At 39.0% G+C, this 15,759-nt stretch overlaps 1 protein-coding gene across 1 annotated transcript; it reads right to left on the bottom strand.

Annotated features, from left to right (window-relative positions):
* Positions 1–460: 460 nt before the first annotated feature.
* LOC121634410 (ral guanine nucleotide dissociation stimulator-like) lies at positions 461–14,467 on the bottom strand. The gene is made up of 17 exons (XM_041977011.1): positions 14,064–14,467; positions 12,308–12,597; positions 9,998–10,042; positions 9,699–9,898; positions 9,462–9,607; positions 9,133–9,375; positions 8,884–8,987; positions 8,455–8,539; positions 6,942–7,013; positions 6,305–6,391; positions 5,550–5,582; positions 4,708–4,829; positions 4,376–4,465; positions 3,999–4,128; positions 2,337–2,657; positions 2,133–2,247; positions 461–2,041 (listed from the first exon to the last, which is right to left on the bottom strand). The coding sequence occupies exons 1-17, from the start codon at positions 14,085–14,087 to the stop codon at positions 1,902–1,904; spliced, it is 2,247 nt and encodes a 748-aa protein (XP_041832945.1). The 5' UTR covers positions 14,088–14,467; the 3' UTR covers positions 461–1,901.
* Positions 14,468–15,759: the final 1,292 nt, after the last annotated feature.

The raw sequence follows: 15,759 nt of genomic DNA, 5'->3' as shown, positions 1-15,759 counted from the left end.
CCCCATGACCCTGAATTGGAATAAGCGGTATAGAAAATGGATGCTTTTGATAGTACAGTTTTCGCCATTTTCCATATTTCGCACCTTTGACTTTGTTCTTTTCGTCGCCCCCCCTTTTTATTTGTTCACCCTGTCAGGTCCAGAATTATTCTGTAATTCAGCAATAACCAAATTAAAGAAATAAAGAATATTTAAGTTACAAGAGGAGCCTTATTTCACAAAGCTTAATTTCGTTTATATTCGTAAAACTTCCCCTTTGGGAAAGCAAATGTCCTGCACATCACAGCATCCACACCACCACCACAATAAACTAAAAATCAAAAAGTGGCAACCTCATTTTATTCAATACAGACACTTAAACCCAATAATACTGCTGACTAAATTAAATGCCAACGCGTAGTTTTAAGTCTTGAAAATTAACCATAATGAAATTTAAAGAAAAAAAAAAGTCAAGGATATCTTGAAAAGTTTTTTTTCTTTATTATTATTAGGAGGTTGTTAACAGTGTGGTAGATTTAAAAACAGTTTTATTTAACATTTTCCATAATCAAAAGAGTGAACAGACATCAGAAATATGAACAAGAAAGTGGTGACATGCTTCAGACTGTACGGAGAAGGGAGCTTTTCAGAAAGCAGAGGTCAGAGAAATGTTGGTTCCTTCCTAAAAACAGCCATCTGCGCCCTCGAGGAAAGTTCCTGAATCTCACTTCGGAGTGAGAAAACTTGTGATTTACCTTGTGTGTCTACAATACTGATCTTTTTCTTTGCCATAACTTCCTGAAGCTTTCACAAATAAACAGATTTTTATCTACCATCTCAGTCTTAACATCAGCTGACGTCACTGAAATGATTCCACCTACATGAACTGGTCAGGATTTCAATCGAGCTCTTTCAGCACCAGTTACAGTCAGGCTTTACAAGTCAACAAGTTTGTTTCTATACAACTTAAATAAGCTTTCATGGTTGGCATCTCAAGTATCAGTATTCACAACAAAATAAGACATTTTAAAAAATATTTAAAAACATTACTGGGAGATATTTCAAACCACACTGGGTATTTTTTTAAGCATTTCTTTCCCGTCCAGATGACCTAACAATGACTCATTAGGATGTGCTAATCAAGTAAAGGTGCAGTTAAAGTGAATTACAGTGAAATAAATAGAAAACATAAAAAAATTTAAACAACAAAATCAAACTAACACTGAAAATACAAACAAAGTCACCCTTATTTATGTCTCATTTACATACAGCAGTCATGTTCATGTTCGTTCTCTAGCGATCCATCAAAGTCTCTGCTGGCACCGTCATCGTCAGCCAGCCTCAGGAATGCCATCTTTCCAGTCAGGGCTGCTCCCCGGTACACAATCATCGCTGCTGACAACATTCCTCACACCTTTTAGGTGGCACAGCACAAAAAGCGAGTGGCTTCGGTTTCATCACAGACTGCATGGCATTTTAAACAGCAACACGCTCTAATCCCTTTTTAAAAACACACCGCTTATTAATGGCACCCTGCTGGTTTGGGAAACGGCCAATTGCTTCTCCATGTTGATGTAGAAAAAAGGTCACAGATGCCAACACGTGTTGCTCGCTGGGTTTTCTTTGGGTAATTTGTCAGTATTACACCAGAAAGGGTAGTTTTTCCACCCCTTTACTGCCTTAATGGTAGGGTTCAATTTCAGTTTATTCCAAAAGGCAACGGATCGGATCCAAGAGTTTTAAAGCTCTGAGAGTTTCTGCTGAGAGGAGCGTTCATCTTTATAAAGTGCTTTGGCAAAATCTTGTCAGTATCCACAGAAATGTCCCATTTTCTGACCACTGAGAACACATCCTTTTAAAAACAAAGGCTAATTTCTGGGAACGCCTGATGAGCCGAGTTCATCTCTGACGGTTTTAAGCTCTTACTTTGTGAGCCGTCCAAGACTAGAAGTAGCTCTCAGCGGTTTCCTCTGACCTTTGTGATACTGGCGCAAAACGAAGTCAAAGTTTGCCGTCGTGGACATGGCATAGAAGACATTGGCCTTGTCTGGTATGAGCAGCTCTAAAAACAGAAAACATAGGATGAACTGTTAAAAGAGATATCATGGCATAACCTTTGAGGCGATTCTTTTTGATACTCATTCTGTTCTGACCTCTCTCCTGTGAGATGACCTGTGTCAGGGTGAAGTCCTGCCCGTTCATATGCTCAAGGTGATGCTTCTCTAAAGCCCTCTGAATCACCTGAGCAGTTTTGTCCTGGCTGGTCAGCTATGAAGGAGAAAGAACAACAAGATCTTTTTGGCATGTTTACATTTACACAGCGTGTCTTTATAATGAAGTCCTGAGCTTTAACTCACCAGGATGCTTTTGTACATGTTGCCATTGTTGTGACCCAGGTCCACGCTGACCCTGACGATGCAGCAGTCGGCCACCTGGCGGTTATACATGGGCAGCGAGGTCATGGACACGCTCCGTTTGTGGTGGGAGGCCAGAGGAGGCTTCAGCCGTGTCCCACCGCTGGACGACGATGAAGCGGAGCAAAGATCAGTGCTGCAGTTGGATGGAGTCGGAGAGTCTGAAGAGGAAGTTGCAGAGGAGCACGGGGAGGATGAAGAGGAGGACAAGGAAGAGGAGGAAGAGAAGGCCTCGGACACGTTGTTGCAAGAGCTGTGAAAGGACTTTAGAAGAGGGCACCAACAAAAGAAATATTGATGAGCATCAGCTACAAAGATATTATGAAACGTAAGAACTGTGTAGCATTTATGGGTTTCTCTGGCTCAGCTTAGGTCATGCTCAATTGAAATTCCACTGGTGAGGAACTCACTGCAGTTTCGATGGTCCTCCAAAGAGGAGATTACGCAACATTCCCATTTTATTCTCATTAGAAATGCTTTAGTGGTTTGTTTGACTGCTTAGAACAAGGCGGCTGTTTGTGATTAAGGAACAAACGGCGCTATTCCAAACACACAAAGACCATCACTGTTAACACAACTGAGAATAAAAGTACAGAAAACAGAGGAGAAAATAGAGGCGAGTCAGTTACACAAACTAAAAACCCTTCTCTTTTATTTCAAGAGTCTTCTTGCTCTTTGGAAGAACACAAATGTACAAGCAAATAAAAAACAGCTGTGGCGTTGTGCTATGTGGGCAACAAGCATCAGACCTTTGCTGTGGTCTTTAGTTATTCAGAGAAATGTGGAAAACAAAAATGCCGATTAAACAGTAGAAGGTGCATTAGGGCAGCCTGCTGGTATCCTACACTTATTTTCTTCTGAGCTCTTTTCTGTGAAAAAACAGTTTTTTTAAGGATTTACACAGCATATAGTAGACCGGTGGAGATGTATAGATGTAGCGTATGAGCAAAACGGAGAGAAATGAGGAAGTTAAAGCTAATTTCTCTCCTTGATCATAATAGGTACTGCGATCACTGGCAGATAAAAGTGGACTAGGTCAAAGTGCTGATGAGGACACGGCAGGAATATTGAGAATACAGTATTATGTTGTTGGCAATGGACTACATTTCATAAATGTTTCCTTATTTACACTGCAGAAATACAGTGTAAATATTTTGCATTTTCCAACTTAGCAATACACACATCAACAAACATAAAACATTAAAAAAAAGGTTACAGCTCAGATATGGATACCATAAACAAACAGGAGGTGGAGGGCAAATTCACAAAGTTAACAAATACGAGGTAAGTCAAGGGGATATCAATCCATCCAATAGTAATGAAAAGAGGCCGGGTCCAATATTGTCCAGGAAAGGACTATAGCAACATGCTTAGTAGCATGCATAACATAAAAGGCTTGTGCTTATTTTTCACAAAACAAAGTGCAAGTTATGTAAATGTTACATGACTCCTATGTTTGGATATTGAGAGTTTTCATTACATTTCCACTATAGTTCTCCATCCCAGAATGAGCCAGGAGACACTAACCCTTAGCATTACATGTAACAAAAAGGGCTAAGTGGTGGGGGCAAAGGGCTAGAAATAGGATTGGGTATTCAAAACTACCTGCAGTCTGATGGAACAGGCCAAGTTCGGGGAGGAGAGATCCTCCATCTCAGATCCACTGGATCCAGAAGATGAAACACTGATCTGGTCAGCAGGGACTCTCTTGGCTTCGTCGCTTGCTGAACGAAGACTGAAAAAGCAAATTTAGTTTGAGAGCAAAGCTACACCTAGACAAGTATACTGCAGCTGGAAAGTAAATGACATAATGTCAGCAAAAAGCATGACCTAAGCATCTCATTTGAAGACAAAAAAACTTCATGATAAGCCAACCCTGTTACCTCTTTAGTGGTAAATAGCTGTGTGCAGGTCTGTGTACTTAGTAAAATGTGTGCATGTTGGAACATATGCAAACTGGACCAATGCGGCCTGGTACTCACAAGGAGAGTTTCTTTGTGAGCGAGCGTTGGCTCCAGGACGGCGGTGAGCATAAATCCACTGGAGGCTCCAGCTGTGTCGACAATTCATAGCTGCAACAAAAACACACAAGAGTCCTGCAAACTTCGTTGATCAATGTAGGAAACCTTGTTGACTCAGTCTAAAGACTACAAATGTTTCTGTTCATCATCCAAAGGCCTCACATGTATTTGCCCTCTTAAAAAATTTTTATAACTTTCAGATTACATAACAACCAAACTTAAGATCATAAGCAGCTAAAGTATTGTCAAATGCTAAAAGAAAATTTTAAAAAAAGGAGAAAACTTTGGCTCACCTCTCCTGATCGGTGAGCAGTTGGTGTCCTTGTAGCCAGGCAGCGACTCTGGGGTGATGGGGGAGGCTGTACTGCGAACAGGTTGTTTGCAACAGACGAATCTGTGACAGGACATCAAATTCCTGTAGGGAGAGAGAAATACTGATAACGGTTTATGTTCTTAAAAAGAGGTTGCAGACCAACCTTTTTAGCTTAGTTGTTATTTGAATTGCTATTTGACTGTTTTAGTCTCTTATTTTCTTTATTTCATTTTATACATCTTACTTATGTAATTATATGCTTTTCTATTTTAAATATCACCTATTTATGTTGCTCTCTGTCTTTATTGTTTTGTTTGCATGCATGTTGTATGTGTCTGTGTGTGTGGGTGTGTGAGAGAGAGATTAAAAGTGTAAGTAAGGTCATATACTTGGGTGTGTGTAGAGGCCCTTCATACGTATGTAAAGCATTTTGTGCTCCTTTTTTTAAGAAATGTGCCTTATAAATAAATTTTTAATTTAAGGCATAAACAGGAAACACATGCAACATGTCCTGCCTGCCGTCATTAAAGTAGTTGCATAACCAGATTAGACTAGAAAGGTGAAACATGAAATAGTGTGCTGCAGTTAATACGTTAATGTTTAAAAAGTATCACGAGGTGTCTGGTTCAACCATACACTAAGGTAGGTGTCCTACCTTTTGTTTACTTTGACAACACATATCTACTGCCCAGCCAACATGTCAAAATTATAAAACACCTTTGGACCTTTTATTTAACTGTTGTGGACCAAAAAGATCAAATAAAAAAAAAAAAAAAAAAAAAGGAGGGATGCATAAAAGATGATTTAAGAGGAACCACTTACCCTCCTCCTCTTCTCAAAGTTTATGAGGCCACCCTGTCAAAAAGAGTAAATGGTTAGTACTTCAATTTATTGCACACATCAATGATTAATTAGATACAAAAAAATACTGAGCAGTACATGAAAGTAGTAAGAAACTCCAGTGTAGTTGAAGGATAAGGTGTATGTGATTTAACGATGCATTGCTAACAGTACATTATAAACATTCCCAAAAGAAAAACTACTGAGAATCATCCTCAGTGTTTGCATGACTGACGGGGGTTTTGAATACAGTGATACTCCTTTAAAAGACCTTCAATTCGTCCATGAAAGTTAAATAGGTGATTTTTAAGCATGAATGAGGAAATTTACAGTAATCTGACACCGGTGTTGTAAATCAGCTCAGTCAGCCAGGCTGAAAAATATGCATTAGCTTAGCAAAACAGTACTAGCTTACAAGACTTTATATGTAAGTAAAACTTCTGGTCCCAACCAATGTTTGCATCACCAATAAAGGAGCCATAAGACAATCCTATATGGGACCATTTCACTCTCAAAGCTCTCAAAATAGTTTTTTCTATTCTAACCCAATAAAAAACAAAAAGAAAACACTTGAGTGTTTCTACACTACTTATCAATAACTGCGGTGGATTTAAGTAAACTTCTTGCTACTTTGTGCTGGAATAAAATTCAAAATATGTGGAAATCTTCTGTATACTTCATCACTAGACAACGCTGTCAGCTACTGCAGAAGAAGTGTTCAATTGACTGGGATGTACCTTCACAGTGTCTGGCAGAGCAGTGTCCAACATGGTGAGGATGGTCAGATAGGTTCCCAGGTAAGGAACTATTCCATTTGAGGTACTCTGCAAACACACAACATAACACACTCATATGTTCAAGTTGCAGCTGTAGTCACTGCATTTCCTTAGCAGCCATTCTTTTAGCCCAGTCATTTTTTCCCCCCTTAGAGCCATTTTTGTCTTTAATACTGACACGACAAAGTCCACACAAGGCAGAAGCCAGTCAGCAGCACTGTGGCCTCAAATTTCAGCCCAGGAGAATGTGCATATGACTCATAAAAAGACCCTAGTCTGGTCTATTATTACTGTCCTATAATCATGGTGACCTGAAGCCATTTGAAACCTGCTAAGCTCTTAGTGAAGCTAAAGATAGGGTTGGACTTCAGCCATGCCAAAGATATTCCACCCGCACCAAGGGAAATTTGTGCTCCTGTGGCTTTGAGGAGGATAACATGAGAGGGATTTTTACATGAGCCTTCTGTCTCACCTGAAAATTACTTCTACAAAAAAAATAAATCATGTTTTGCAGCATTCTTCTTGTGTGCTCAGGCTGAACTCAGCAGTGTGTCGCACTGGCTTTAAGACTTGTTTTTACTTTTTGCACAAAGCTTACCATCTGTCTGGGGAGGTGACACCTCTTGGATATCTTTGGAGAAATGTTATCCACAGTTACTTGGCCTCCGTCCTGTTGAAGATGGGGTTATAGTTAGTTAAAAGATTACAGACACATGTGGGTCACTTATAACATTTATGTCTGTGAAACAGCTTTTTATATGAAAAATGTTAACAATCAGCTAAATACAACCGTCACCATGTGTATACATTGACATGTCCTGTTAATTATGCTTTATAAAATAATAAATTCCAAGCTTTTTAATAATTGTACTGATAAAAAATAGGATTTTAAGTTCATAAGAGTTTACAAAGAAAAAAAGCCACCACCTTTTCTGAGAACTTATTGTAGTGCAGTAAATACAAGATGTTTTGTTGTCGTGTACAGAAAGTTCTGTGTTGATCCTGAAGTTCTTTCATTAAAACTAGACAAAAGACGCCTCTGATGCAGATGCCTAAAGACGACTACAGTGAGGGAGAAAAAAAGAAAAAGAAAAAAGGGAACACGATGTGCTTGAGGCCTCTTGTTTGCCATTAAAACTTTGCTTAACATTTCAGTAAATATTAACTCAAGAAGGAATCTTTTTAATGATTAAGAGAGAAAATTCACACTCAAGAGGACAAATATTTCCAGCATGTAATGTAATGTTTCCACTCATTTCTCATTGTGAACTTTTCTGTTAAGGGTTATGAGAGTATTTTAGCTTGTAATTTCTGATAGGAAAATGAGCATAAATTGAAATTAAAATATCGTGTCCTTTAAATTATTTTATGTGTATCTACAGGGTTTTTTGTTTTTAAAATCTTTCAGTCTTTCGGCTCTGGCTTTGGCTATTCAGACCAGTGAATCAGAACAAAATTTGATTCTGAAGCTAATATAACATAAGCAAACTATTTTCTATTCATTTAAATAAATAAATAGTTCCTTGTGCTTCTTGGCTCTTTCTAATGGAAAGGAAATTTTGGTTAGTATATAGCCTGATACCATGGAATATCTACACTGAGTAACCTCTTTGCCAGCTTCTGTGCTAACAGCCATGCTAACTTGTAACCTCTTTGCCAGCTTATAAGCCAACTTCCTCTGTAACATGTAAGTTAAACTCTGTGCCAGCTTCTATGCAAATTTCTTTGCCAATGTGTATGCTAACCTCTGTGCTAGCTGCAGTTGTTGAACTGTGGCTGCTAAGTTTAGGATGATGCAGGTTTGAAATGAGTGAATAAATAAAAAAGTTAATTAATCTAGTGCCAAGTCATACAGCAGTGAAATATGGTTAAGTTTCTCACAAAGGAGGTGTTTTGGTTGACCCATTTTACTTTTGTAATATTTCCCCATGTCCTAAAATGGAGTCCTTTTCAGATAAGAAAATAAACTAGATTTAAGCACAAAAGAATGACTTTGACCTGCATAACCAAGAATCTACACCCACATAGTCCCTTGAACAATTCAATGTTCCATAAAAAAAGGTATTTATTGACAAATGAGTCAAACTGAACAAGTAGTATTTCTTTCTCACCTCCACCAGGAGCCCCCTGTTTGCTAGAACACAATTCTCATCAGGGAAGGTCTCACAGAGATTATCAAACGTGGTCATGCTGTCTCTGCAAAAAGAACACGAAATATAATCACAGCCTAATCTGACCAAAAGTGAGACATTTTGATAATTTAACCTTCATTCGTTGTAATTTGTGTTAAAGATTTACATATTACTGCTTGCAAGCTGTTGATACCACACAGAAAAGCTGAAGTTATGGCATGCTTATTCTTTTAATCCAATGTTCATGACCTAAACCAGAATATGGGTCATCGCCCAAAAGCCAGACATTTGCTGACTTCCATCATTGTCACTGAATTGCACTCATTAAAATGATGATTATCTAGAAAAACCATAAAAAACACAACCAGAGGAATGTGGTCTTTAAAATGGCAGAGATCCAACCCCCACCTGCTGACTGCGGCCCAGGTCTTTCTCAGCCTGTAAACAGGATTAGACTGCAGGGCAGACAGGATCGCTTTTAGAGACGAAAAATTCTTCAACAGACGGCAATCCTGCAAAGAAGCAACTTCATTTTTAAGTATTCCAGTAAGTTTGTTTTCTATTAAAAAGGCTGAGAAATTGCATTCTTATAAGGCCTCAAAATACATCTTAAACCTCCCAAAACTGCTGCATAATTACAGTAACATAATAACCAACCTGTGCCACTTTGATCCACTTCTCTATGATGCGAGCCCTCTGGGCCGGCGATGTGGAAGGCTGTCGGGAAGAAATGCGACCCGAGTCTGCAGGCTGGCAGAGTAGCGACACAATCACCAGGTTGGTGATAGCGTTGAACTGCGTGATGGTGGCTCGGATGGTTGGTGACATGTTTTCCTTTTTGTCTCTTTGAGACCATACACAGCCCAAACACTGGTAGGGCACCACTTTGATAAAAAGAGCCTGAAATAGCAAGAAAAGCCACAATCAGTGAGGCTTTAATCATCAGAATGTTATAAGCTGAGTTTGAGGAGTATTCTTGAACATACGGAGTCCATTCGAGTGAGCTGCTCAGCAATGGCTGCAGCTGAGAAGCTCATGAAGCTGCATTGATCTGGAGAGTTTTCACACCCCGAGTCTTCATCGCTAGATCCCTCCTCATCTTGCTCAGTATTTGCTGCAGCAGAACTAATTTCTGAGGAAGAACACAGCAGGAATCAATAATTTTATCACCAGCAATACTAATTTTGAGGCCTTATAAGCCAAGTCATGCCATGAAGGGTCACCTTCTTTCTGGAAGCTCTTGAGCAGTTCATCAGCTTGCCCAGCCAGTGAGCAGAAATTGGGTTGACTGTGCATGCTATCATGCACTGCAGAGCTGATCCTCAGGTGATCCAACAGCAGCCTGAGTGCCGGGTGCAGTGGAGGGTCCCTGAAGTCCTCGCTGTATTCATCCAACCATGTCTGGACAAAGGGCAACAAAGGGCTGAGGAGACAGCGGAAGAGACGTTATTCTTTCACCGTTTAAATGACACAAAATATTTATGTTTCATCCATTTTTAAAGTCAAAAGTTAATCTATTTACCTCCTGTAGTACTCAGTGTTGTCCAGGTCTGCAGAAGTGCTGTCTCTGCAATCATAAAAATCATAGAATTAAAAATGTTTGTGTACAGAGCCTGTTTTTCCCCTTTTGACTAGTTATTTCATAATTATTATTTGTCGACCTAAACTTGACCTCAAATCCTGCCAGCCACGGTCTAAAAATGCTCTGTGAGCATAATTGTTGTTGTTGAAAGGCTGCAGATAATGAGCACCAGCTATGTACTTATCATTACATCAAAGCTAGGGTGAGCAAAACTAGCATGCTCGCTGTTCAGTGGAAACATGGAACAAAAAGACTCTTATACAACATAGTGACTCTGCAAGAACAGAGGAAAAAAAAATCTAGCAGATTTAAAGACATCACACGGTGGATCCTCAACATTCTTTATCAGAAAGGTTGAAACTCTGCAGTAAAAACACGGAGAAAAGGACTGCAACTACTGCTCACCTGAAGGACCAAAATTATGCTAGTTTCACTGTCCTTGACTGTACTTGTTATTTTTGTCCTTTAATGACATTGTTTTCACCAAATTTTCCACTAATTTATAATAGATTTTAGATTTTATTTGTCGTACGCAGTGCAAGTGACATCTGGCTAGAGTGTCCTTCATCTTTTTCAGTTTTAAATGAGGACATGGAGGGTGTTGATCTTAGTTTCATACCTTTTTGGTACTCCAACGCAAGTTTGCTGCTAAGGTGGTGCAGCAAGTTGTTCATGTTGCAACAACAACAACTTTAGTCAAACAGAATTTGCAGTAAATAGTTATTTAGTCCACGTTTGGCCTTTTAAAACCAAAAGTATCTCCAGACAACATAAACATCTGCTACAGCTTCACTTTCTGAACTTAGTTTATTGTCATCGCTCAACATTTATGTTTAGTGGTGCAGCAGTGAAAAAGGTCCCCCACAAACTGTTTTAAGCTAGGTGTACTAAACGTAATAGAATAGAATAGAAATACTTTATTAATCCCTTTGGAGAGTGCTCAGGGAAATTTGGGAATTAATTGGTAATTAATTAAATAAAATAATTAAATAAAACTAATTCATATAACAAAAATTTAAATGTTTTTTGGTGTAAACCAGTGTACTCCCCAGCACAAACTGCAGCAGGATCAGAATTTCACTGCACGATTATCGTGGACAAAAGCATTCATGATAATTTTGAGATATCTAACAATTAACTTCATCAACTTTGTTACACTTAAAATACACTACTCACAAAAAGTTAGATAAAGCCAAATATCTCTAAGATTTCAGAATGAATCCAAAATGCACTATAACCTCTACATAGGTGATGCTTTGATGCATTGGCATGTACAACTGTTCAGTGTTTTATTTCAATGTTTAACATGCTCTTCTCTCTTATTTAAAAAAAGATTCCTTTCTCCCCGTAGGGTAGTACAACTATGTTTAATTAGCTCACACAATAGCTGGCATATCCTCCTAAATATTAAATAAGTAATAAAAGTAAAGTTGAGTAAACAATAAAATATATATAGTACCTAAAAAATATTCCATACATACTCACATGCATACCCACAACTATCATAACATACGTAAAAACAAGTCTATCAAGTTACTGGCTCTATAATACCAGTCAAGTTTTTCACTAGATTTAACGGGAAAGTGTCCAAACTTTAGTCTGGTACTGTACATTTCACATTCAATTACAAATAAAAAAATAACTACATTAAAATGATTAGTCTTGCACATAAGATATTTGTGATAACAAGTTGATTAACCACACACACACACAAAAACAGAAGAGCCCAAACCATGAACGGACCACTAAGTGTTCTGGTTCACTAGCAGCTTGTATCTAAACAGTCATCTTCATCATAATGTTCACATTTTGACATCATCAGACCGAGACAACACTTAACACACAAGACACTGATATTTTAAGTTGTAGTAAACTCACCACTAATAGATTTTATTTTAATGAATTGTAAGAGATGGAGGAATTACCATCAGGTGATTCCACCTAAATGCCCTGCATTCATCAAGTAATATAATTAGCATGAGCTTTTTACATTTTCTGTCAGTTTCACCCAAAAGTTGAACATCTTTAGGTTTTTGTGAGGAGTGTATATCAATATTTCCTTCTTGTTGCTATACTGTGTCCCAATATGTCAATACAACATGTGGGTATCACATTGGTCCTGACAGACGGACGGACGTGAACTCACTCGTGTTTATGTGTGGTTGTTTTTTCCCCCCTCTTGGTATTGATTAAACGGAATAACTTAAAGCCAAAACCCAGAAAAGAGCGCTAGAAATCAAACATCCGTACCTCCGGAAGAGCAGGTCTATGAGCTGTGTGGTGCTGGTGAAGGTTCTGTAGGTGGAGAGGAAGATCTTGCTGTAGTCCTGGTCTTGGTTGCTGCTGTCGAGGAGGTAATTTACCAGCAGGTCGAGAGTGGCGGCCTTCAGGCGCCGCACCTTGCAGGTCCGGTACTGGACAAAAGCAGAGCAGGGGCTCGTCTCATTGGGGTTAGGGGAGGTAGGGACGGGCTCCCGTCGCAAAGTGATCCCATACACCACGCCACCATCCACCTCCTCACCCCACTCCTGCACTGGGTTCTAGAAACAGGAAAACGGCTTAAAAAAATACCAACGTCAGTCAGATGTACAAATATAAATGCAATTCTGTTTGTGGTTAGAACAGCAGGGTCAGATGTTGAGTCACGAAAAGCTCAAACTTGTGACAAACCATGATGGTCCCACAGCCAGGTGTGACAACACAACCCACTAAGACACTCAGTGATCCTGCGTATGATCCGCAGCATCATTCCAAGCCTACACTGACTGCACAAACAGGTTTATGTGTAATAATAATGATAATAATAATAAGCTAAGAGGTGTCCACCCCTACGGGAAACATGGAACAAATATGCAGCTTCGCTTCCATGAAAAAAAACGTCATGTTACGCCAACATCAAATTTCCAGGCATCACAGAAACCAGAACTCTCCAAGAAGCTTCTGGGTACACTAGTGTTTGTGGACAAATAAGGGATTAGCATGACGTTTGTACATCAAAGAAACACACAGCGGGCGTTAATTCAGCAGGTGCAGTCACCTTATTGAAACTGTTTGTCATATATTCAAACAGGAGTTCGGGCCTGGTTTGATGTCAAAGAGCTTTTGAATTATTTTTATAGCCAAACCTCTTCAGAGCATCCAACAGCTCTCAAAATGACAGAGAAACCGGTTTAATCAAACATGAATACTAAGCACCTTGTTCAGGTTTTAACAAGACAGCAGCTGGGGTGCATAAAATTATGCAAAAATAAATAAATAAATCTTTCATTTAACCTCCACGACCCAGTTTAGAGCAAGTCTCCAACACTTCCAGTTCCAACTGTATAATATAACCAGAGGTGTTGACAGTAGCTCCTGCATGACTTGATTTCATCTGAATTCCATGCAAATGACTCACAAATCTACCTTTACTGAATGGCATCACTTAAAAAGCCAGGAGATGGAAGGATTTGCATGCCTCCCTATGTAAATGATTATTCAAATATTCCTTCATGGTATGATGAAGATTAGCCTCTGCATCGGCAAACCAGTAATTGAACAATCCTCCATTGTCTTTCCAAGAAGTTGGAATCATGCACAGTGCATGGTGTCAGTGTCAGCAGAGCACTGCTGGTACAAAGCACTGAAGAAGTCAAATCTGCACAGACGAACGTTTAGTGAGAGGAGTAAGGAGCCTGTACAGGAGGTGGTGACTGATGACGCACATAAGTTGCTTCAGAGTTGGATTGTTGATCACCTGCAGGTTGAATTTAGGCCTCCATTGAGTTCACCTCACATTTCAATCACGGATAAATTTAAAGATCATCTCTGTTGCAGCAGTAAGCAAACATTGCTACTTAATTTAACAGGTTAATTACATATTCAAACAAATGAAGGAGTGAAGAGACCTCCATACAACACTTAAATTTCAGAAAAATCCCACATCTCTGTGGATGTGTATGATCACCTCTTACAGTCGGCTCCACGTTTTTCTGACACTTATAAAATGTGATCAGCTCAGACTCACCATGGTTAGCTCCCATTTTCCCATCTCGCTTGGTCGTTTAAGGAGCGTTGCTCTCCATCGTGACAGGAACGGGTCTCAAGGTTAACTTCCACGCTTTCCCTTTAATTTCAAACAGTACTATTCTTACGGTTGCATATCGATATAAAATTTTTAAAAAACCTCATTAAATTCTGTGGTTTCACGCGCAGGTATATTTGTATTTTCTTTAAAAACGCCACAGTTTTCGCTACATTTTGTTTTTTGTGTGTAAATGCGACGGTTTGTTCCCGCGAGGCTGTTTGTGTGGACGCTGATAAAGACGCAACCTGATCTGTTCGGACGTGTTTGGGCTGAGGAAGGACCTGAGAGCACAAACACCCGCTGGGAGCTCTCCTCTGGGACCAGGAGGCGACTGAAACCAGCTCGGCTTTATACTGGGAGGCGACTCTCTCCGGCAAGTGGTGTGACAGGAGGTGTGTCCGTGACGGTGTGTGTGCTCCAGCTGCTTTAAATACGATTTAAGAGCATTAGGCCTACCACTTAATGCTTTACCACAGTTTTACTGAAGGAGTTCACTTGTACTGAACAAATAAATAACAAATAATAAATAAAATAAATACAAAAACTAATATTACCACTGCTGGCCTTCTTTTATTAAATAATTTAAAAGAGTTAGTGTATTTTTGTATGTTTTAATATAACAATAAATATCTTAGAAATACTCTTGCCTTAAATTTTGTTCTGACAACACAAACTAGTAAATAAGTAGGAAAATGTAACTGCAAATACAGCTTTGTGTCACTTACTTACTTTTAAAAGTGACATTTGTTTAAAATTGATTGTAAATTCAGTTTGACAGCATTTGACACATTTTGACAGAATTTTAAAAGAGCCCAAGATTTTTTAATAAATTTATAACAATTCCTCCCCTTTTTGGAAGGTATTTTTTACATTTTGAAAATTTCTGCATTATACACTTTTAGGTCCAGCTTGCTGGCACCAGGTTGGACCCATTACCTTCAGAACTGTCTTAGTTCTTGGTGTGATAGATTCAACAAGGTGCTGTAAACATTCCTCAGAGGTTTTCTCCTTGTTGACATGACAGCATCAAACAGTTGCTGCACATCCATGATGAGAATTTTCTGTTTCACCACATCCCAAAGCTGCTCCATTGGATCGATCTGGTGACTGTGGAGGCCATTGGAGTCCAGTGAACTCATTGTCATGTTCTCAGTTGGAGAAACACAATTTTTGGAGCCAATCAAAACAGTGTAAGTTTGAGGCAGAGCTGCTGCTGAGAGAGCTCAGTAACTCTCAGCTGTCTGGTGCCATGAAAAATGGTAGGGACAATCAAGGAGTTGCTAATATTGGTAGGGACATGTCTGTACCATCCCTACCCAATTCTACATACAAGGTACTAGCCAGTACCACTACATGACTAAACAACTAGATATGGGATTTATGGCTCTTTGAAGGGAGCTGGGGAGCTGTTTCTTTTAAAGAGCCATTCAAAAGATTGGCTCGTTCTTACAAAATCTTACAAAATTTCACAATATATTAGGATGACAAACAATCAAAATATGTACCTATATAAAATCTACTATACAAAATTTTAAAAATTATAGGAAAAATATAGATGAAAAAGGATAAACCTGAGCAGTCAGTGCAAATTCTAGTAAGTGTTTTGGCTAGAACTCACAGTATTTGTTTCCAAACA

This window comes from Melanotaenia boesemani, chromosome 2, assembly GCF_017639745.1.
Source record: "Melanotaenia boesemani isolate fMelBoe1 chromosome 2, fMelBoe1.pri, whole genome shotgun sequence".
NCBI classification, from domain to species: Eukaryota; Metazoa; Chordata; class Actinopteri; order Atheriniformes; family Melanotaeniidae; genus Melanotaenia; species Melanotaenia boesemani.
Note: the sequence above shows the minus strand (reverse complement) of the source record. Positions and strands in the feature narration are given on the sequence as shown.

Excerpts from the sequence above, each read along its gene's own strand:
- LOC121634410 (XM_041977011.1), bottom strand. The coding sequence starts at position 14,087 with ATGGGAAAATGGGAGCTAACCATG. Across the intron at positions 9,608-9,698 it reads CAAGAGCTTCCAGAAAGAAG|AAATTAGTTCTGCTGCAGCA; the intron begins GTGACCCTTCAT and ends GTTCTTCCTCAG. Across the intron at positions 2,658-3,998 it reads CCTGTTCCATCAGACTGCAG|TCCTTTCACAGCTCTTGCAA; the intron begins GTAGTTTTGAAT and ends CCTCTTCTAAAG.